Here is a 24,742-nt window from a genome sequence, read left to right as displayed (position 1 = left end):
AGTGGCTGGATCTATACTGCATGCAGAAAGGACACATGCCGCTCCATGCAGCTAGACCTGAAAGCCTTAAAGGATAACTCCCATGGGACCCCCCCAAAAAAAAAACCACAGACACACACAGACACCATACTCACCATCCCTCCAGGGATGATCGCCACTCGCTTCACCCACCGTCCGCCTCTCCGTCACATCTTGCCACCATCCAGCGATGTCTCTCACTTCAGGGTCCATGGGAGAGTAAAGGCTGCCAGTGCGCTTGCGCACTGGCAGTTTTTTCATTGGCTGGAGCGCATCACATGGTTTCCAGCAAGCTCAGCCAATCAGGGCTGAGCAAGCTGGAAGCCATGGGATGCACTCCAGCCAATGAAAAGCCTTTTCTCTCCCATTTACTTTCTATGAAGGCGCCGAGAAGGAAGAAGACCCGGAACGCCCCCCCCCCTCCCCCCCCCCCCCCCCCGGCTCTGACGTCACCATCACAAGATGTCACCCGGGAGAAGAGGACAGTGACGACCGTAATTAGTAATGTATAATTTCTTTAACTTCCAGGGGGGGAGGGGGACGAAAGTGGGGGAAGGGGGCCAGACCAGTTATTTAACCACATTGCAAAGTTATATAACTTGCGGTAGTGCGGCGGTAAATAATTATTGACAGAATAACACACATTACAAAGTTATACAATTTTGTAATGTATGTTATGTCTGTGAATGGCCCCCTTCCCCGTGTCCCACCACCCCCACCCGTGTACCCGGAAGTGTGGTGCGCTATACATACCTGTCACGTGCCGACTCGTCTCCGATCTTCAGTCTGCGATGTCATCTTCGGGCGGCCGGGCCGAATCCCTCCGAGCACCCTGAGTGCCGGCCGCCCTCTTCAGCGTCATCGGCTGCTCAGCCGCGATTGGCTGAGCATAACAGGTATGTATAGCGCACCACACTTCCGGGTACACAGGTGGGGGTGGTGGGACACGGGGAAGGGGGCCATTCACAGACATAACATACGTTACAAAGTTGTATAACTTTGTAATGTGTGTTATTCTGTCAATAATTCTTTACCGCCGCACTACCCCTCAAAAATTTATTTCGTGGGAGTTGTCCTTTAACCCTTTCCCGCACGAGGACGGAACTGTACGTCCTCGTGCGGGTGCGGGCAATCAGAGCGGGACCGCGCGGCCACCCCGCTCTGAACCGCAGCAATCACGGGTGCCTCATGTAGCCCGGGATCGCGGCTATTAGCGGGCACTGTCCGATCGCTGTGCCCGCTAATTAGATAATCAGATGACAGCTGCCTCCGATTACCGGATTCAGCCGTTCCCTGGTGTCTAGTGGGGGAGATCGCTCCGTTACTGAAGCTGTATTACTATACAGCAAAGATCTCAATGAGAGATCAAAGTGTATATACTAGAAGTCCCCCAGGGGGGCTTCTAGTATATAGGTAAAAAAAAAAATTTAAGTGTTGTTGTCAATAAAAAGCCCCCTCCCCTAATAAAAGTCTGAATCACCCCCCTTTTCCCAGGTTATAAATAAAAGTAAATAAATAAATAAATAAACATGTTTGCTATATGTATGTATGTATTGCGTAATCGTCCGAACTATTAATTAATCACATTCCTGATCTCGCACGGTAAACGGCGTAAGCGCAAAAATATCCCAAAGTGCAAAATTGCGCATTTTTGGTTGCATCAAATCCAGAAAAAAATTTAATAAAAAGCGATCAAAAAGTCGCATATGCGCAATCCAGATACTGATAGAAAGAACACATCATGGCGCAAAAAATTACACCTCACACAGCCCCATAGAACAAAGGAAAAAAGCGCTATAAGCCTGGGAATAGAGCGATTTTAAGGAACGTATATTTGTTAACAATGGTTTGAATTTTTTACAGGCCATCAGATAAAAGAAAAGTTATACATGTTACATATCGTTTTAATCATAACAACTTGAGGAGCATATAAAACATCAGTTCTTCCATAAGACACACGGCGTAAAAACACAATCCCCCCAAAGAAAAAGAATTGTGGGTTTTTTTCAATTTCACTGCGCATATAATTTTTTTCTGGTTTCGCAGCATATTTTATGCAAAAGTTCAGCCGGTCATTGCAAAGTACAATTAGTGACGCAAAAAATAAGGGCTCCTGTGGGTCTGTAGGTGTAAAAATGCAAGTGCTATGGCCTTTTAAGCACAAGGAGGAAAAAACGAAAACGCAAAATCAAAAATCAGCCTGGTCCCGAAGGGGTTAAGGGCTAGCAGCCGTGAGTAAATGGATAGCAGCTGGGACGCCTGACCACTGTTACATACACTTCTTACAAGACTCTGTCCAACTAACATAAATTGTAATACACATCGTAAATTGAGCCAAAAATGCTCTGTAGTATTTCATATATGGCTCTACCACCTGCCCATCACATGTGAAGGAAATGTGCAACTATCACAATTTAGCCAAAGTGGCCAAGAATATTTGCCGAACCTCTCCAAGCTGCTTAACCTTAGAAAGATTTAGTCTTGCCGATTTTTGCCCTTATTATATTTTTTCAGCTCTACACAAACACATTTAATTGTCTTGTTTTACAGCTGTATCTTGCATTAGTTATAGCTTTCATTTCTTTCTTATAGTCTTGGTTTTTCTCCTGGATGTGGTTTCTTTTAGAAACATGCATTTACTTTCACATCTGCGGAGTGGTTTATAACCAGTCTCACTTTTATTCTCCATTGCATTGTAGGTTGGACTTCTAAAGATGTTTGTGCTCTTTGGACTCTGCGTTCTATCTGTCTGTATTTCAGAATCAGGCTCTAAAAATCTTGAAATGGTAATTATGCACTTAACCAATTCACAAATGCCATATTGTCCTAATACAATATTTTTCTAGAAGTAACTTTTTATAAAGACAATAATTGTAACTTATAACAAAATATAAGTGCTATCTATATAACTATTAAATTGTATTGTTCTTGTCTTTAGGTGCAATTTAGAAAGTTTACACAGCAATTTAAGAAGAATTACAAAAGTATCCAAGGTAAGACTCATTGTAAACCTGCACTTATAAGGTAAGACATAGGAGGTAAGACTGAAGAGGAGGGTTGCCTCCTTGAAACACATTGTTTTAAAGATATATTCTCAACACAAGCATGGTATCCTCTGGGGAACCATGACGTCTGGGCATCGGGTTCTTGCTGAAGGCATTGCGCCTGAATCAAACCACCAAATTTTTATTTTCTTCTTTGCTAGTCTGATCATGTTGTTGTATGTCATTTTTATGTATATACTTCTTTTGGATTGAATGGCTTGGATATTAAAAAGTGTAAAGGACTACGTTTATCGATTTTCTTTCTGCGACTTCTGTATTTTCCTCTAAACCTTAATTGCTAAACATTTCTAAGTGAGTTTTATGTGCATGTTAGTGCTTGATGACAAATATGTGAACTAACAATTGATAAGAAATAGGTTGTATTTCCATGATACCATATACTTTGTGAGTTATGGAACTACAAATAAAAGTTCATATGATAAATTTTAAAGCAGGACACGTCAGACTGTAAATGTTAATAGTAACCAAGCTATGTTTCTATTACTTAACTAGTTGTGATCTGATGTGTCAAAATCTTAGGACAAAATATAGTTAAATTGATGGGTCGATGGGATGTTGTAATGTGGTGATAATGAGGTTTAGTTTGATGCTGCGTTCACACGAAATGATTATCGTTCAAATTTTCGCAATGACGATCGCATTTGAGCGATAAACGGCTTGTGTACACACAGGGAACGATCAAGCGACGAGCAAGAAATCGTTCATTTTGATCTTTCTACATGTTCGTTGGTCGTTCGCTAAAAATTCGCTGATCACTTTGTGTAAACAGTCTTTCACCGATTCACCCTATGTGTGAGATAGGCTTTTTTACGGTGTTTTTAAAACGATGACAATAACGATTTTTCCAAATTATATATCGTTCCATCTAAGCGCTGATGGTTATAAAAAACACATTGTTATTTCAAAATCGTTAATTGTTTGATTAGGCGAATTATCGCTCCGTGTAAGTGCAGCATAAGACCATCTGATTCAGAGTAAAATTACTGTTCAGATGATTCACAGATGTAATTAGGCATTTAGCATTTTTGCCAAGAATCATGCAGCAAAATAAGCACCAAGAAATACATGCATTGTGCTCCCCATGGTCTTTATTGGGAATATGTGTCACAATTCACACTGTGAAAGTTTTATTAAACTGTGAAAAAACAGCTGAATAAATTACATGTCACTTTTTCTTGTAATTTATTTATTTATTTTTTGCAGTCACAATAAGTCTTATTCAATGGGCTTAATTGGCAACTTGGGTAGATCAGGACAACAATTAACCATATTGAATTTGACTATTCTGTCTGACTGCAATAAAAGAAAATACAGTCAAAAGGATCAAATATATGGCAGAAATGTACGATTACCTTTCAAATTTCCGCCCCTTATTTCAGCCCCACTAATACAAAGAAATACACCATATGTACCCTTAGGTGGACATTTTCTAAAAATGAATTTTGTAATCTTTAACCCCTTCAAGACCGAGCCCATTGATGCACGGATGTCCGGGGCAAATTAATGCAATTCACTTACATGGCTGATTGGGGTGTCATTTTTTGTGCCATGATCTCTAGTTTTTATTAATATCTAGAGATGAGCGAACCTCGAGCATGCTCGAGTCGATCCGAACCCGAACTTTCGGCATTTGATTAGCGGTGGCTGCTGAAGTTGGATAAAGCCCTAAGGCTATGTGGAAATCATGGATATAGTTATTGGCTGTATCCATGTTTTCCAGACAACCTTAGAGCTTTATCCAAGTTCAGCAGCCCCTGCTAATCAAATACCAAACGTTCGGGTTCGGATCGACTCGTACCCGAACCCGGTTCGCTCATCTCTATTAATATCATATTGGTGTAAAATAAAAGTCTTGTTCGCTTTTTATTCATTTTTTTTCTGATATAAGATTGTAAAAAAAATCAGCAATCCTGGTGTTTTTTTTTATTTTACTTTTTTTCGTTTACGCTGTTCACCGTGCGGGAACAATAACGTTATATTTGAATAGATCGGACAATTCCACATGCTACGATATATGTAACGCCTGGAGTAGTGGATCCACTGGACCGGCATCAGCGATGGCACAAACCTCACCAGGGAGCGGAGTCTAAGGGGCCGCTGGTTTTCACCAGAGCCCGCCGCAAGGCGGGATGGACTTGCTGCGGCAGGCGACCCCCAGGTCGCTACCCCTGGCTTGGTTGCTGGTGACGGCAGGCGAGGCGTGGCAGGAGTAGGTACTGACAGAGGCGTGTAGGCGTACCGCAGGTGACAGGCTGAACACAGGAACAGCAGTGAGACGGGAAGCAGGAACCAGTGACTAGGAGTAAGGACTAGGTAGCGGGCAGGAAACAGAAACAAGGACTAGGGACCAGGTAGCGGACAGGTATCAGGAACAACAGGGAGCTGGGCCAAACGCTATGGGAAGCATGTAGAGGCTCCAACACTAAGGACAGGGCATGCTGGGATTTATAGGGGAGTGATTGGTGCCACTAACCAATTAGGAGCGCACTGCCCCTTTAAATCTGAGACAGCCGGCGCGCGCGCGCCCTAGGAGGCGGGGACGCGCGCGCCGGCCGGCACAGACCGCGACATGCACGGAGGAGAGGTGAGGCGCCCCAGGGGCCGAAGCGGCAGCAGCGCCGGGTCCCAACACAAGGACCCCGGCGGCTGCACGGAACAGGAGGCGGTCGCGGCGGCAACCCGGGACGCGGGAAGCCGCCGCGGCCGTGACAATATATAATATTTTTTAAAATATATTTTTATTTTTATAATGGGCAAGGAGATATATTGAACTTTAATTGGGGGGGATTATAAAGTTTCTTTTTTACTACACTTTTTTTTTTACACTCTTATTTTACAGTATTTTATAGTATTGCATATACTAATCTATGCTATGCCATAGCATAGCATAGATCAGTGTTATCGGCCTGAGAGCAGACTCTATGTATAGAACGCTGATCTGACAGGACGGAAGTAAGTGACGTACTCACGCCCATTGGTACAAGTGATCTTGGCTGCGGGGGTCCTGATCAGTCAGTGACAGGATCTTGTCCTGTCAATGACTACCTTAAATTCCACGATCGCTATAGATCGTGGCGTTTAAGGGGTTAATTACAGACAGCTGGGGGATCACAGCTGCCTGTCATTATGCTGGGCTCCCGGGACACTGATGTGTGCGGCAATGCTCTCACTGCAGCGGTCCCATACACATCAAACCCATCCCAGTCAGGAACGTATATGTACACTCCTACTGCACGAGGTAGGAACGTATATATACTGATTGCTGACGTGAAGGGATTAATACATGAGAGGTAAATGCATACTAACAATCCAGGTTACTGCTTTAGTTAGTATTAGAGATGAGTGAAGCAGCCAGAAATTTGTTTTGTGAGCTTTGCAAATTTTTGTTCAAACTTATTAAGATTAGTGATAATCGAACAGTAAAATGTTCAAATTCGAGTCGAACCTCGAACAGTACTGAAGTTGGTTTGAAGTTTGTCTTGAACCCCATTAAAGTCAATGGGAGATGTTCCGGTTAATTTTGACACCTATATGTAGTAGGAGAAACTGTAAATATCATCCAGAAGAATAAAATGGAAACATGAAACAACTTATAGCCTGAAATTTGGCTTTAAGAATGAAAGGGGGAGAAAAGGGGGATAAAATACTGCTAGAGATGAGCGAATAGTGAAATATTTGATAATTCGAAATTCGATTCGAATAGCTCCCGATATTCGTATATTCGAACGAATATCGAATCCCATTATAGTCTATGGGCTCTGTACCAACTCAGGATAAATTTGTCCACCAACTCCTCTGTACCAAAGATTGATTCATCAGGAGTCATATTCCAAACTATCGGACTGATATTACAGACTACAGAACTCAAATTCCAGTCTATCGGACGTACATTACAGACTACAGGACTGATATTCCAGACAATAGGACTCATATTCCAGACTATCGGACAGATATTCCAGACTACAGGACTGATATTCCAGACTACAGGACAGATATTCCAGACTACAGGACAGATATTGCAGACTACAGGACAGATATTCCTAACTATCGGACTGATATTCCAGACTACAGACCTCGAATTCCAGACCATTGGACTCATATTACAGACTACAGGTGTCATATTCCATACTATCGGACTGATATTACAGACTACAGGACTCATATTCCAGTCTATCTGACTGATATTACAGACTGCAGAACTCAAATTCCAGACTATCGGACTGATATTACAGACTACAGGACTCATATTACAGACTATCAGACTGATATTCCAGACAAAAGGACTCATATTCCAGACTATCGGACTGATATTACAGACTACAGAACTCAAATTCCAGACTATCGGACTGATATTACAGACTACAGGACTCATATTACAGACTATCGGACTGATATTACAGTCTTTCAGACGTATATTCCACACTACAGAACTGATATTCCAGTCTTTCGGACGTATATTACAGACTACAGAACTGACATTCCAGACTATCAAACTGATATTACAGACTACAGGACTCATATTCCAGTCTTTCGGACAGATATTCCAGACTACAGGACTGATATTCCTGACTTTTGGACAGATATTACAGACTACAGGACTCATAGTCCAGACTTCAGGACTCATATTCCAGACTACAGGACTCATATTCCAGACTATTGGACTTATATTATAGACTATAGGACTGATATTCCAGACTATTGGACTGATATTACAGACTACAGGACTGATATTACAGACTATCGGACTGATATTACGGACTACAGGACTCATGTTCCAGACTATCAGACTAATATTTCAGACTACTGGACTGATATTACAGACTACGGTACTGATATTCCAGTCTTTCAGACGTATATTCCACACTACAGAACTGATATTCCAGTCTTTCGGACGTATATTACAGACTACAGGACTGACATTCCAGACTATCGAACTGATATTACAGACTACAGGACTCATATTCCAGTCTTTCGGACAGATATTCCAGACTACAGGACTGATATTCCTGACTTTTGGACAGATATTACAGACTACAGGACTCATATTCCAGACTTCAGGACTCATATTCCAGACTACAGGACTCATATTCCAGACTATTGGACTTATATTATAGACTATAGGACTGATATTCCAGACTATTGGACTGATATTACAGACTACAGGACTGATATTACAGACTATCGGACTGATATTACGGACTACAGGACTCATGTTCCAGACTATCAGACTAATATTTCAGACTACTGGACTGATATTACAGACTACGGTACTGATATTACAGACTATCGGACTGAGAATGTATGTCAGCTGATAGAAATACAGCTGATAGGAATCACTGAAAAAATCCACGTTCACAAATCATATGTACAATAAATTACTGGGTATAACAGATGTGAAGTATTCCGTATTTTTTTATGACGGACAAAGAATGTATGTCAGCTTTTGGGCACTACGTATAAATTGGCAAATCTAATATGCAGCTTTCTATGGACAGGAAAATGATTGTTGCAAAAATGCTAGTCTAACATACATAGTCATACATAGTTAATACGGTTTAAACACCCCACTAATCTCACTAATCTCACTTCCTATCTGACTAATCGAAATGACAGCATGCAATGAAACAAGGAGACACTGAGAGAGCATTCTATCCAGCACAGTGAGTGAGCAGAAAATGGCGTCCGGAACAAAGCACAGTGACTTTTTATATGAGATGGTCATGTGATTTTAGTAGCCAATGAACTAAACACCTATAAACCCATCCGGTGTGAACGTAAAAGAAATATTGAAAATTCACTGATATATACAAAAGACTTTATTGAAAATCATCGCAAATCGAAAATAAAAACAAAGACCTGGGAGGTGGGAGACCATACAGGAGGACAGGTATATGTTACAAATAAAGTGCAGGTGCAGGTATTAGGTACAGATAACATAGCTCATTACAGCCAGGTTGTAAACAGTAATATAAAGTGCAAGTACTAAAATATATACTAAACCACAGGCTGCATGGCTAAATCTAACCAAAATGTTAGCAAGTGCACATAAACAAAATTACCCGGGAATACAATTCCCAAAGCCTCAGGCCTCCCACCTCACACTCCTCCAACGTCGTTTCGCTATTGGCTTCTTCAGGGTTAGTTAGTAGCCAATGAGACCGCTACACCTCAGCAATGACATTTCTGATGCTTCTTTGTGCTCTGCACTGATTTCACTGGCAAAAAGGCACTCGAACACTAACTCAAACTTGAACGCTAACTCGAACAAACAGTAAAATATTTGGTTTGGTTCGAGAAAATCGAGATGCTCGACTTGAATCTAACTTTTCTCGAACAGTTCGATCAACACTAGTTAAGGTTTGCGAATTGAATCTTAACAAATTTCATAAAAAAAAAAAAATTGCAGAAACTATAGTAGCTACAATACTTGCACTGTTACAAAAGGGTGAGTTTGTGAAAGCATGTTGTAAAAGTGTCAAAAATTGGAAAATCATCATTTAAAAAAAAACGAATGTAGGAATCAGCGGGAATTCACTTCTCAAGACAAAGTGAATTGACAGCATGATTTGCAGCTAATCTTGATTCGCCAGATTTGCTTTGCTCATCTCTAGTTAGTATGTTTGCTATAGATAGCTACAGTACTCTGCAAAAGTTTTAGGCTAGTGTGGTAAAAAAAAAAAAAAAAACAGAAAAATTTAGTGTTAGAAGAGCCTAAACGAGCCTAAAACGAATTTTCCGTACAATTTATCATACCGTCTAAACGCTAAACGTTATAAAAAAAAATCGTTACTCCTACATCGTTAATCGTACGATCGGGCCAATTATGGTTTCGTGAAAACGCACCTTAACAAAACGATAATTGGCCCAATCGTACGATTAACGATGTCGGAGTAACGATTTTTTTTTTCATAACAATCAGCGTTTAGACGGTACGATATATCGTCCAAAAAATTCGTTTTGCGATCGCTTAAGCCTATCTCACACATTGGTTAAATCGGTGAACGACTGTTTACATGGAACGATCTGCAAATTTTTTGCGAACGACGATTTGAGAACATGTTGAAAGATCAAAATGAACGATTTCTCGTTCAGTCGTTTGATCGTTCGCTGTGTTTACACGTACGATTATCGTTCGAATTCGATCGTTATCGCACAAATTCACACGATAATTGTTACGTGTAAATGCACCTTAACTGTTTGCTGTGTAAAGGAAAGGTAGCTTGGATGCATTTGTTTAGGTGAGCTGATCTCTAATGACCCCTGTAAGTGCTAATCTAGTAGATTTTTAGATTAAGCAATGGCCGCTGTTGCACGTTTACAATGGCAGATCATATTAACCCCTATAGAATCCCGACCGTAGTGTATACACTCTGTATACATTCCGTCTGCGATTCCGTGCGGCCGCACAGAAAACTTACATGTTTATGTCTATTCATTCAACACGAAATAGACTATGCTTACAATGTATTGAACGGCTCCGGACGTACTTTACATTGTCTGCTATGGCTAATTAGAGTGTAGGCACACCTGAATGTGCTTGTATTCCAATCAAAGAGAAGTGATGTTAACCCAGCCGGTACTGCAGTACTGGCCGGGTTGAACATCTCAGACAGCGCCCATTTTGTGACACGGCCATGTAACATGGCCTTAAAGGGAAACTACAACAGGTTGGAAGACTTTAACCCGCTGTTCTGTTTCCATAGGGCCAGAAATGCTGTTGAAGACGGTAGCTTTATTACTTTCATCCCTATGTCAGGGTAGCCTTGTAGTTCTTCTCTCTGCATAGGAAAAGAACAGCAGACAGCTATGTGAACATGCTTTTCCAGAACCATACTTAGCTCAGAAAGATTGTAATAAACATACTATTTGTATATAATTATACACTATACATATACTATTAATTTGAAAGTATAAAATGCAATGTACAATTCTAAAATATATAGTAATTCAATATTTTCCGTAGTTTTATACAATCCCACAGTGCTTACTGTCGCTAAATGTGATGTTTATAACTCATTGTCTAGGGTTATGACCTGTAGTCCAGATTTAGCTTAATGGTCACACATGCTCAGTTGCAGTACTAGGAGTCAGCTGTTTATTTAAAAAAAAAACAGGAGGGGAGATAACTAGACACTAATATAAAAGGCTCAGCAGTGAGGGCGCACAGTATAAGGGCCCTATTACACCAAAAGATTATCTAACAGATTTTTTTAAGCCAAAGCCAGGAATGGATTTAAAATGAGGAGAACTCTCAGTCTTTCCTTTATTCCTCTGTTTATAGTCCAGTCCTGGCTTTGGCTCAAAGAAATTTGTCAGATAATCTGCTGGTGTAATAGGGCCCTTTGGCACACAAGAGGGTACATTGTGGAAACTGTAGTTTGCTATCTGCATGGGCTGCTGCTGAAGCCCGACTCACTACTGCCACAATGAGACGAAGCACATAGGTGGTAACAATGAGACTAGGAGGTAAGCCGTGTCATGCAGCGGCCGCTGTCTGTGATGTTCACCCTGCCAGTATTGCAGTACCGGCAGGGTAAACATCACTTCATGTTAATTGGAATGCGGGCACATTTGGGTGTGCCCGCGCTCCAACTAACCATAGCACACAATGTAAAGTACGTACGAAGCCGTACTTTATATTGTGTGTCGACAGGCTATTTTGTGCGGCCGCTATTCAGTGAATAGCGGACGTACAAAATAGCCTGTGCACACAGTGTAAAAATAGACGTATACTCTGCGGCCGGTGTTGCAATCTGCTAAAACAGTCGTTATTTTTTTTAAATATACAGTGTGTGAACATACCCGGGTTAGGGTGTAAGATTAGTGGTATACTGATGCTTTGTGTGTAATGCCTTTGAAACTTGCAATTTTAAAATAAAGTAGCTATCATTTACCAGTCCTGTATCTCCGTTGTCCACTGGTATCCAGCCGAATCATGGAAACAAAGGCCATGCTGGCATAGGTTATAGACAATCGAAGCAGTAAAGCTTATTTCTCTCTATATATATATATCTATAATAAAAACAAACTATATCTCTGGAGCACAAACAGCAACTATGCGATTCAAACCAATCAAGTGGGTTCTTTATCATTAAAAATAGTAGCACATATGTAACCCTCTGTCTTTTTTATGATGATTTCTATCACTCTATGTGGGGATTTGCTATCCTGTTTTTGATAAAAGTAAAATAAAAGCACCATATACTTGCACTATTATTTTTATACAGACTTGATAAAGGTTAAAATTTTTACTAACTATATCACTATCTTATCGCCTTCATAGTTGTCATGTTTTTATTACTTTCACTTGCAGTCGCTTAAAATAACATTGACATTTTATTTCCCTTGACTCAAAACCAAAAATGTAATGTTTCCATAGAATTTTGCATTTGTAAATCTTTAATTGTTTGTATAGTTCAACCACAATCTTTTCTATCCACAGAGTATGAATACAGACTGTCTGTATTCATCAGTAACATGAAGGAAGCCGAACGCCTACAAAGAGAAGAATTAGGAACGGCTCAGTATGGTGTGACAAAGTTTAGTGATCTTACAGGTGTGCTTACATTAACTTTACTGTGTGGTTTATTTATTACTTGTTACTCTTTGGGAAGATTAATAGTATTTTTTTTTTCACTGAATAACTTTATTTTCCCTCCTATTCTTACTTGTTATTTCAAACAACTTTGCAAAAATCAATAGTACAAGCGATTATAAGAAACTCAGTAATAGGCTTTATTAGGCAAAAGAGCTTCCTTCCATACTGACAAGGCTGTTTTCCCACCTCCCCTCTACTTCTTATCTGTTGCAGAGAAGAAAAGTGAACACAGGTTTGCTGTGTCTATTATAATATATAGAGGGGATGACAAGGGGATAAGTGAGCAGGGAGAGGAGAGAACCAGCCTGTGCAGTCTGCAGTAAAGGAGCCAGCATGGCACAACATCCTGCAGTATTACCTCACCAATTCCCAGACCAGCACTGAGCAGTCTGGCCTGTGAATCTAGTGATTTTTGTGGCAAGACAGTCTCCAGGCTGTAAGGGCTGGTTCTATCCTCTTCCTGCTCATTAATCCCCCTCAGCCCCTTCTTACTCCATAGGTTATAATTAGAGATGATCAAATGTACAGCAATAATGAGGCAAATTGCTTTGTTATCATTATCGCTTTGTTATTACTGTAAATTTGCTCATCTCTAGTTATAATGCACACAGCAAACCCATCTTTATCTCGCTTGTCTGCAATGTAGATAACTTTGCCTTGATAATGAACAGATAAGAATTGGAGAAGGAGGTGGAAAAACAGCCTTGTGAGTACAGAAGGAAGCTTTTTTGCCTAATTAAACCTAATAAAGTGTTTTTTAAAATCGCTTGAACTATTGATTTCTGCGAAGTTGTTTGAAATGACAGTTATACTTTTGATATGGAAACTGTGTGAATTTTCATATGAAAAAAGGCATTGGTTCATCCAAAACACCCTGTGGAAATAGAAGGGACATGTCACTTTTTCTGCGTAGATCCACTTTAAAGTTACACTGTCACCCCCTTTTTGCATTATGACTTCTCTTAAGAAGTATAAAGGGTCATTTTGCAGTTTTCATACCTTATTTTATATCATATGTCATGGTGCTTGCTGCAGTAAAAAGTGATCTTTTATCATCTGCGGATTGTGCTACCGGGGCGGGGCTTCATGGCTGCAGCGCCACTTAGTCCTGCCCACACCACCACTGTAGGCCACACCTCTCTGTGACATCATTGATGCACAGGCCCCACCCCCTCTGCGGCCATTGGTATGGGCAGATCTAGAGGGGGTTGGGCCTAGACCCTTAAGCCAGCCCGTTCCAATGGTTGTCAAGGGAGTGTGGGGAGTCACAGAGTGGCGGGGTCTATGGCACTGTTATGGTCAGGGCTAAGTGGCGCTGTGGTCGAGAAGCCCCACCCAGGAAGCACAATCCTCAGATGATAAAAGATCACTTTTTACTGGAACAAGCACCATGACGTATGATATAAAATAGGGGATGAAAACTGCAAAATGTACCCTTTACAACTGTAAAGAAAAGTCATAATGCTAAAAGGGGGTGACAGTGTCATTTTAAATCTCCCATTAAAATCAATGGGACCTTCTTGATCCTTCCATGTTAAGAGATAATAATGACAAATGAGGTGCTCACAAGTGAGGATTTTGCTCCCATACCCTAACAGTTCCATATTGCATGTTCATAAGTACTCTATGAAAGGGAACCATAACAGAATATGTGTAAGCATTAGAGATTAACGAGTACTAAAATGCTTGAATGCTCGTTTTTTTCAAATGCTTGAGTGCTTGATTCGAGTACCAAACCTCAATAAAGTCAATGGAAGACTCAAGCATTTTTTTTCCTACTACTCAGCAGTGGGAGGGTGTATGGTGTGCCTGGTAACCTCAGAAAGTGATGGAAACGCCACAGAAATGGAACTGGATCAGCAGGGGGAGCATGCATGGAAGACTTCCAGGTCTCTGAATTATTATATATAATACTGGGTGACGTAGTAGAAATAGTGGGTGAGAACCTGGTGATAATTCCCATAAAAATTGTGTGCGAAAACCATATAATGAGCTTGAAAGCTCAAACAATATTCACCCATCTTTAGTAAACATATAGACAGTGTAATGTAATTCACACTCAGTGTTGTAACTATAGGAAGCGCAATGGTCACAATTACATCTTTACCATGGTGGCATGCAAGGAAACACCTGTATCATAAATGGCATATGGTGGTGGTGGGGGGTGCATTTATAGGTAGCACATTGTGACTTCAGATGAATGGAGCTGCACTGTAATTCCACACAGGGTGGTGCAGTTTTTGCACACAAAAAAAGAAGGAAAAAAAAGAGTAGCTGTGTTTTTTCTTATCCTGGATAACACCTTCAAAAATATTACAGGGTAATAAAATTAGTCTGATTTTTGTCCATGATTGTGTCTGGTATTGAAGCTCAATAGTCTTGCATTTTTGTTTTATTTTGCTATTGTCATGGGATATTTTAAAACTGAAAATAATCCACATGAATTGTTCTCTAATAGCTGAAGAATTTAGGAGTAATAGCTTGGATTCCAGCTTCCTCATGAAATTGCCCCAAATCAAGCAAGACACAGAAGGAACTTCATTTCCCCTAGATAGAGACTGGAGAAAATGTGGCGTCATTTCTAAAGTTAAAGATCAGGTAAGAAGTCGCTGCTTGTGTTCTGCAAATGTTACACTAATAGAAATAAATATAAGCACCATATGTATATACTGGAAAACTACTCACAATACATTTCAAATGTACAAAAACACGGAGCCTTTGTTCAATCACTCAATAGAGTAAAATGGGGAAGATTCCTCAACCTTACCCCTTCCTTTATTATGTTTGTGATTGTACATGTACATGTTGTTCATGTATACAGGTTGTACATGTATGCTGTACATATCATAAAGGGATAAAGTACTCCTGACCAAATGTCTGTGAGGGGCGATACACATGGAGCATTTTCCACACATCGGGACCTCTTGTCAGGAACTCACCTGACCTGGCTCCTGCGGCGTCTTCCCCGGCCTCTGCTCCGGCGGCCGGCTCGAGAACGCGCCGGAGCGGAGTGACGTCACGGAGACCCGACGGCGTCCCTAGTAACCGGGGACGCCGCGGTCTCACGTGACAGTCAGCCGGCCGGCCGGCACAGCTGATGCGGCTTCTTGCAGGCTGAGTGGCAGATCGCTCTGCCACTTGGTCTGCAGCACCACAGCTGCAGTGTTGCTGGATCAGGAGACCGGACCAATCAGTGTCTGGTCCGGGCTCCTGGTCCAGTATAAAGTAAAGTGAAAGCCAGCTGGTAATTGCTGGCTATTAGTTATTCTGATCCCAGCTCCCCTTGTCCTTCTCCTGCGTATCCCGTCCTAATCCCTTCTGCCTGACTGCTCGTGTTCTGACCTCCGCCTGACCTCCGACTATCCCTTGTGTTACCGACTTTGTACTGCGTTGCCTGTGTGGTTTGACCTGGCTTGTTCTACTATTCTTTATTGTGTTTGTCTGTCCATGCTGTTCTGTGTTTCACTTACGCAGCGTAGGGAACGCCTTCGTGGTTGTCCGCGACCGTTTAGGGTCGGCCGAGGCAATTAGGCAGGGTCAGTGGTGGGTTCAGATTCAGGGCCCACTGTCTCTGTCCTGTCTGTTCTTGCCTGTCCTGACAGAATAGCCAGCCTATTACCGCCATTTGCCTCATGGACAACCGGACAGCCCTGACTAATATTGTGGACCAAATGCAGCGACTCAACACAATGGTTCAGGAGCTCGCTGTAAGGGTCCAGGAACAGGAGACGGCACCCTGACAGCTCACGGTGACCTCCCCCACACCTCCTGAACCACCTGTTCAACTTCCTGATAAGTTCACGGGGGACAGGGGGAAATTCCGTGCCTTCAGGGAGGGGTGTAAATTGTATTTTAGGTTACGCCCTACTTCGTCTGGGGATGAGGTTCAGAGGGTAGGCATCATCATGTCCCTTCTCCAAGGACCACCACAGGAGTGGGCATTTTCTCTACCATCTGACTCCCCTCACCTACAGAGCCCCGACCAGTTCTTTTCCGCCTTAGGTCTATTGTATGATGACCCTGACTGTGCAGCTAACGCTGAACGACAGCTGACTGGGTTGAGACAGGGCCGACGTCCAGTGGAGGAGTACTGCTCAGAATTCCGGCAGTGGAGCGGTCTCTCCACGTGGAACGATTCGGCCCTCAGATATCAGTTTCGGGTGGGTCTCTGTGACAGATTGAAGGATATGTTGGTGGCATATCCTACTCCTGACTCGCTTGAAGACAGCATGACACTAGCCATCAGGGTTGACCGACGACTCAGAGACCGACAGAGAGAGAAGGGTACCCCTGACCACCCTAGAACCCCTGTATCACCGCTCTCACACCCCAAATCCTCTCTCCCAGTCTTACCATCACCCGAAGAGCCGATGCAGGTGGATGCCACCGATGCTAAAGCCCGACGTGCCCATCGCCTGCAGAATAATTTATGTCTTTATTGCAGAAAAGCAGGACACCAAGTCCGGCAATGCCCTTTCAGGCCAGGGCCACCGCCGGAAAACTTCAGCGCCTGAGAGATTGTCGAAGGGGTCTCTCAGGCGCACAGGTAACCTTCAAAAATAAGTTATTGTTGCCAATCTCTTTGTCTGTGGGGAATAAAAGTATTAATGGGTACGCCCAGGTTGATTCTGGATCCTCAACCAACTTTGTTAATCCTATGTTTTTTTCTGGTTTGGAGGTATGTCCCCTGCTTCTCCAGCGTCCTATTAATGTCACTGGAGCAGATTCTGCCCCTTTTGCCCAGGGAAGTGTACGTTATGTGACACCTTGTCTTGAGGTCAAGGTGGGGTCTGTCCATGTGGAAAGACTCAACTTCTTACTCATGCATAACTTGTCATCTGACGTGATTCTGGGGTTGCCCTGGTTGGAGACTCACAACCCTGTCTTTGACTGGCCCAACAGGGAGCTGGTACGATGGGGGCCTGGGTGTGCCTCCCACTGTAATGCTGTGTCTCTTGCGGAATGCTCCTCCGGAGAAGGGGAGGTTCCGGAATTTTTATCAGACTATGTTGATGTGTTCGACGAAAAGGCAGTAGAAGAATTACCACCACACAGACCATATGATTGTGCTATTGAGCTACTCCCTGGTGTCAAATACCCTCGAGGTCGCACTTTCAATCTGTCCTGTCCGGAGAGGGAAGCTGGTATGAGGGAATATATAAAGAATAGCCTGCGTAAAGGTCATATACGCCCATCTTCTTCTCCCATGGGGGCGGGGTCCTTTTTCGTTGGGAAGAAGGACGGGGGTCTCCATCCCTGTATTGATTACCGGGAGTTGAATAAGATTACGGTTAAGAATCAGCATCCCTTGCCATTAATTCCTGATCTGTTTAACCAAATCATAGGAGCTAATTGGTTTTCCAAGGTAGACCTGAGGGGAGCATACAATTTAATCCGCATCAGGGAAGGTGATGAGTGGAAGACCGCATTCAATACCCCAGAGGGCCACTTCGAGTATCTCGTCATGCCCTTTGGGTTATGCAATGCTTCCGGCTGTCTTCCAGCATTTTGTCAATGATGTTTTTCGTGAGTATCTGGGACGGTTTGTTGTGGTGTACCTCGTTGATATTTTAGTCTTTTCCCCAGATTGGTCTTCCCATTTGTTGCACGTCCGTACGGTAATGGAGCTTCTCAGACAAAATAAACTTTATGCCAAGTTGTCGAAATGTCAGTTTGGCCTCCAGGAGGTCTCGTTCTTGGGTTATAATATTACTCCCCATTCGTTTAGTATGGACCCGGTCAAGGTGGCGGCCATAAAAAATTGGGAACGACCTAACAACCTGAAGGCCTTACAAAAGTTTTTAGGCTTTGCTAATTATTACAGGAAATTTATTAAGGGGTTTTCTATCATAGCTAGGCCTCTTACCGATTTGACCAAGAAGGGGGCAGACCTTGTACACTGGTCCAAAGAGGCTATTGAGGCATTCGACACACTTCAGCATTGCTTCTCAGAAGCTCCAGTACTGACTCAGCCAGATTTCCAACGCCCGTTTGTTGCTGAAGTAGACGCGTCCGAGGTGGGGGTAGGGGCAGTCTTGTCCCAAGGGTCAGATACCCTTACCCACCTACGGCCGGTTGCATTCTTTTCAAAAAAGTTTTCACAAGCAGAACGTAACTATGATATTGGCAATAGAGAACTGTTGGCCATTAAGATGGCCTTTGATGAATGGAGGCACTTCTTGGAAGGGGCCAAACATAAAGTCACTGTACTCTCTGACCACAAGAATTTAGTTTGCCTTGATACTGCTAAACGTCTTTCTCCACGGCAAGCCCGGTGGGCACTGTTCTTTTCTAGGTTCGACTTTGAAATCACCTATCGACCCGGTTCTCGTAATATCAGAGATGACGCCCTCTCCCGCAGCTTTGATTTTGATGTCATGCCCGAAAACTGTGTCGATACGATACTAAAACCTGGCGTTGTAATATCTGTTTTGCAACCAGACTTAGTGACTATAGTCACGCAGTCTCAGAGTATGGCCCCCCATAACACTCCTGAGTCTCTCTTGTTTGTACCGCCGAATCTCCGTCTCCAAGTATTGGAAGAGATTCATGGTTCTGTGTTGGCAGGACATCCTGGTATTGCTGGAACTAAATATCTGCTGTCACGTCATTTCTGGTGGCCAACATGGAGCCGAGATGTTAAATCGTTTGTGGAAGCCTGTGAGATCTGTGCTCGATCCAAGGTTCCCCGTAGCCTACCGGAGGGGTTGTTACACCCTCTGCCGGTCCCTACGAGACCTTGGACGCACTTATCTATGGATTTTATCACGGACCTACCACTATCTAGGGGTAAAACTGTCATTTGGGTGGTGGTGGATCGTTTTTCTAAGATGTGTCATCTTATTCCACTACGTAAACTACCCAGTGCTCGCTTATTAGCCACGCTGTTTGTCAATCATGTGTTACGCTTGCATGGGATCCCGGAGAACATTGTTTCTGACAGGGGTGTTCAATTTGTTGCTAAATTTTGGAGAGAGTTTTGTAGTAAACTGGGGGTCTCATTGTCTTTCTCTTCTGCGTTCCACCCTCAAACGAACGGACAGACCGAGAGGGTCAATCAGTCTTTGGAGCAGTTTCTAAGATGTTTTGTGTCTAATACCCAGGACAAATGGCGTGACTTCATTTCACTCGCTGAGTTTGCCCTAAACAACCATGAGTAGCGCTCTACTAGTATGTCGCCGTTTTTTTGTAATTAGGGGTTTAATCCCAGATACTCGTCCGTCCACTCTGCCGAATCTGTAAACCCTTCAGCTGAAGATATATTCTCGAAACTGTGCACAGTTTGGGCCCAAGCTCATCAGAGCTTGGTGAAAGCCCAAGAAACCTATCAAAAGTATGCCAACAGAAGACGCATATCTGGCCATCAATATGTTGTAGGTGAAAAAGTCTGACTCTCAACTAAAAACCTGAAATTGAGAGTCCAATCAGGAAAACTGGCACCCAAATACATTGGGCCATACACTATCGTAGAGGTTATTAACCCAGTAACTTTCAGGCTTAAACTACCATCGTCCCTAAAGATTCATTCTGTTTTTCATAAAGCCTTGCTGAAAAAATATGTGCCACCGGTGTTTCCGTCACCTCCTCCTGCTCCACTAGTCGTCCAGGTTGAACTGGAGTATGAGGTAGAGAGAATTTTAAACTCTCGGTGGGTACAGGGTTCATTACAATACCTAGTCCACTGGAAGGGTTTTGGACCAGAAGAGCGTACATGGGTGGCAGTTAGAGATATACACGCTCCTCAGTTAATCCGACGATATCATACCCAGAATCCGTCTAAACCCCGTCCAGTGGATAAGGGTCCTGAGGCCCCTCATAAGAGGGGGGGGGGGTAATGTCAGGAACTCACCTGACCTGGCTCCTGCGGCGTCTTCCCCGGCCTCTGCTCCGGCGGCCGGCTCGAGAACGCGCCGGAGCGGAGTGACGTCACGGAGACCCGACGGCGTCCCTAGTAACCGGGGACGCCGCGGTCTCACGTGACAGTCAGCCGGCCGGCCGGCACAGCTGATGCGGCTTCTTGCAGGCTGAGTGGCAGATCGCTCTGCCACTTGGTCTGCAGCACCACAGCTGCAGTGTTGCTGGATCAGGAGACCGGACCAATCAGTGTCTGGTCCGGGCTCCTGGTCCAGTATAAAGTAAAGTGAAAGCCAGCTGGTAATTGCTGGCTATTAGTTATTCTGATCCCAGCTCCCCTTGTCCTTCTCCTGCGTATCCAATCCTAATCCCTTCTGCCTGACTGCTCGTGTTCTGACCTCCGCCTGACCTCCGACTATCCCTTGTGTTACCGACTTTGTACTGCGTTGCCTGTGTGGTTTGACCCGGCTTGTTCTACTATTCTTTATTGTGTTTGTCTGTCCGTGCTGTTCTGTGTTTCACTTACGCAGCGTAGGGAACTCCTTCATGGTTGTCCGCGACCGTTTAGGGTCGGCCGAGGCAATTATGCAGGGTCAGTGGTGGGTTCAGATTCAGGGCCCACTGTCTCTGTCCTGTCTGTTCTTGCCTGTCCTGACACCTCTATTGTTATATTGCCCATGCATTTTCAAACCTCTTTTAGCACATACCATGCAACATGCCTGATTCTTCTCTCTTCCCAACATCATTTGTCAGTGGGAGAATCAAAAGGCCACCATACACATTAAATTTGGGAGGATGAGTATTTTTGTATTAGTCACAATATACAAACAGGGCAACTTTAAACATTTCTGTAGTCTGGGATACTGCACTACAATATATTAATAAATTATCTGACTTTTTTTATATTGAGCAATGGCTCAAAATTTGTTTTTACAAGCGAGTCCACTATCATCAGAACCACTCATAAACCCTTTAGAGGACAAAATACCTTTCAGATGGCTCATTTACCATGATATAACTGAATATAACATTTCTCATTCCGCCTGTCCAAACACAATAACTACAGATGGCCCCAAATCTCTAATCCATACGTAATCTTCCAAGAGGAATATGTGTGTTCTTAAACAATTTAAAGTAAATGTGTACATAAAAATGTGAATGCAAATCTGTTGGTAAAAATGCATTAAACCAGTTTTAAAACTTAGATCCATGGGGTACCTGGTCTTCAGGCGAATAGTCCTATCAGTGTAACAATAATAATTCCCTCTAATCTCTTCCCTACATACTCAATCTACTGGTGTTACTATTGCTCTTCAGATGCTCCAATAGCCTGATTTTAAGTTTCCTAGTGGAACATTTATGTAATTTAATTTACAAGCAGAATTCCATGGCATATAATTAGTATGGTCTCTTTGACGTGTTTTTCTTTTTGCTGGAGGTTTTGGTAATAGACACAGTACAGTGTGCATGTCTATACGCCTTTACTGGCTACGTAGTGTTCCCTAAACAAAAATACTCACCTAGCCTCATTCCCACAATGCTGCTCTGTCATTTTAGGTCTGTCTGTAGCCTTTGAGACACAGGGATGGGATCCATAAGCAAGTATAGGCCAATACAGTGACATCACTGCAACAGTGATCCTGTTCTGGAAATTTATTGGCTCCAGGCCTAAAATAGCCTGTAATTAGTGATGAGCGAGTACTAAAATGCTCGGGTGCTCATTACTCGAGCCGAGTATTTCCGGATACTCGAGTGCTTGTTTCTAGTAACAAATCCCATTGAAGTCAATGGGAGACTCGAGCATTTTTTGAGGGGACCCAAGTTCGGTAGAGGGAAGGTCGTGTGAAAACCTGTCAACCTCAGAAATTGATGGAAACACAACGGAAATAGACAGGAAACAGCAGGGGCAGCATGTATGCATGCCTCTGAGGCTGCCTAATGGCACCATTATGCCTAATTCTGTGCAACAGCCTGGTTAAAACAGAGGTAGGCATAGGGACCACCCAAAAACTCAGCCTGACACAGCATGGCATTGAGAACACAGGGAACCATTAAAACAGAGGTAGCTTATCATGAACCACCCAATTATTCAGCCTGACACAGCATAGCGGTGAGGACAGAGTGAACAAGGTAGAAGTAGCCAGTCAGCCTTCCGAAAATTATACCAGACCTAGCATGGCAGTGAGCTCACAGAGAACCATTAAAAGTGAGTGAGGAAGAAAGTGAGCCTCCCCAAAATTAGGCCAAACACTGCATGGCATTGAGCACACAGAGAACTGCCGGAATCAGCAGTAGTTAACATGGAGGCCAGGCAGGAGCAACAGTAACCAACATGGAGGCCAGGCAGGAGCAACAGTAACCAACATGGAGGCCAGGCAGGAGCAACAGTAGTTAACATGGAGGCCAGGCAGGATCAGCAGTAGCCAACATGGAGGCAAGGGCAGGCACACCAGTAGTCAGCAGTAGTCAACATGGATGCCAGTTAAGGTCCAGCAGTAGTCAACATGGATGCCAGTTAAGCCCCAGCAGTAGTCAACACGGATGTCAGGTAAGGCCCAGCAGTAGTCAACATGGATGCCAGTTAAGGCCCAGCAGTAGTCAACATGGATGCCAGTTAAGGCCCAGCAGTAGTCAACATGGATGCCAGTTAAGCACCAGCAGTAGTCAACATGGATGTCATTTAAGGCCCAGCAGTAGTCAACATGGATGCCAGTTAAGGCCCAGCAGTAGTCAACATGGATGTCAGTTAAGGCCCAGCAACAAGGATGCAAGGGCAGGCCCAGCAGTAGTCAACATAAATGCCAGTTAAGGCCCAGCAGTAGTCAACATGGATGCCAGTTAAGCCCCAGCAGTAGTCAACACGGATGTCAGGTAAGGCCCAGCAGTAGTCAACATGGATGCCAGTTAAGGCCCAGCAGTAGTCAACATGGATGCCAGTTAAGGCCCAGCAGTAGTCAACATGGATGCCAGTTAAGCACCAGCAGTAGTCAACATGGATGTCATTTAAGGCCCAGCAGTAGTCAACATGGATGCCAGTTAAGGCCCAGCAGTAGTCAACATGGATGTCAGTTAAGGCCCAGCAACAAGGATGCAAGGGCAGGCCCAGCAGTAGTCAACATAAATGCCAGTTAAGGCCCAGCAGTAGTCAACATGGATGCCAGTTAAGGCCCAGCAACATGGATGCAAGGGCAGGCACACCAGTAGTCAACATGGATGCCAGTTAAGGCCCAGCAGTAGTCAACATGGATGCCAGTTAAGGCCCAGCAGTAGTCAACATGGATGCCAGTTAAGGCCCAGCAACAAGGATGCAAGGGCAGGCCCAGCAGTAGTCAACATGGATGTCAGTTAAGGCCCAGCAACAAGGATGCAAGGGCAGGCACACCAGTAGTCAACATGGATGTCAGTTAAGGCCCAGCAGTAGTCAACATGGATGCCAGTTAAGGCCCAGCAACAAGGATGCAAGGGCAGGCACACCAGTAGTCAACATGGATGCCAGTTAAGGCTCAGCAACAAGGATGCAAGGGCAGGCACACCAGTAGTCAACATGGATGCCAGTTAAGGCCCAGCAACAAGGATGCAAGGGCAGGCACACCAGTAGTCAACATGGATGCCAGTTAAGGCCCAGCAGTAGTCAACATGGATGCCAGTTAAGGCCCAGCAACAAGGATGCAAGGGCAGGCACACCAGTAGTCAACATGGATGCCAGTTAAGGCCCAGCAACAAGGATGCAAGGGCAGGCACACCAGTAGTCAACATGGATGCCAGTTAAGGCCCAGCAGTAGTCAACATGGATGCCAGTTAAGGCCCAGCAACAAGGATGCAAGGGCAGGCACACCAGTAGTCAACATGGATGCCAGTTAAGGCCCAGCAGTAGCCAACATGGATGCCAGTTAAGGCCCAGCAGTAGCCAACATGGATGCCAGTTAAGGCCCAGCAGTAGCCAACATGGATGCCAGTTAAGGCCAAGCAGTGGCCAACATGGAGGCAGGGGCAGGCACACCAGTAGTCAGCAGTAGTCAACATGGATGACAGTTGACTTGCGGAAATGTGCACAGATGTGGTGCACCTTGTTGAGCAAGTCAGCCACATTGGGGTAAGTTTTAAGGAACCGCAGCAACATTAGGTTGAAGACGTGGGCCAGGCATAGTACATGTGTGAGGCTGCCGAGTTGCAGAGCCACCACCAGGTTCCGCCCCTTGTCACATGC

General features: G+C 43.8%; 1 protein-coding gene across 2 annotated transcripts in view; it reads left to right on the top strand.

The window, feature by feature from the left end:
* Positions 1 to 2,723: 2,723 nt before the first annotated feature.
* Positions 2,724 to 24,742, top strand: part of LOC138789546 (cathepsin W-like) — a 39,974-nt gene continuing 17,955 nt past the window's right edge. The window contains exons 1-4 of one of the 2 annotated variants that reach the window (XM_069968245.1): positions 2,724 to 2,804; positions 2,957 to 3,011; positions 12,526 to 12,639; positions 15,140 to 15,279. In XM_069968245.1, coding sequence (XP_069824346.1) covers positions 2,733 to 2,804; positions 2,957 to 3,011; positions 12,526 to 12,639; positions 15,140 to 15,279 — 381 coding nt within the window. In that variant the 5' untranslated portion in view covers positions 2,724 to 2,732. Of the gene's footprint in view, positions 2,805 to 2,956; positions 3,012 to 12,525; positions 12,640 to 14,467; positions 14,571 to 15,139; positions 15,280 to 24,742 lie in introns of those variants that run through there. The other variant, XM_069968246.1, reaches the window with a different exon arrangement.

This window comes from Dendropsophus ebraccatus, chromosome 4 (genome assembly GCF_027789765.1).
Source record: "Dendropsophus ebraccatus isolate aDenEbr1 chromosome 4, aDenEbr1.pat, whole genome shotgun sequence".
Taxonomy (NCBI): Eukaryota; Metazoa; Chordata; class Amphibia; order Anura; family Hylidae; genus Dendropsophus; species Dendropsophus ebraccatus.
Note: the sequence above shows the minus strand (reverse complement) of the source record. Positions and strands in the feature narration are given on the sequence as shown.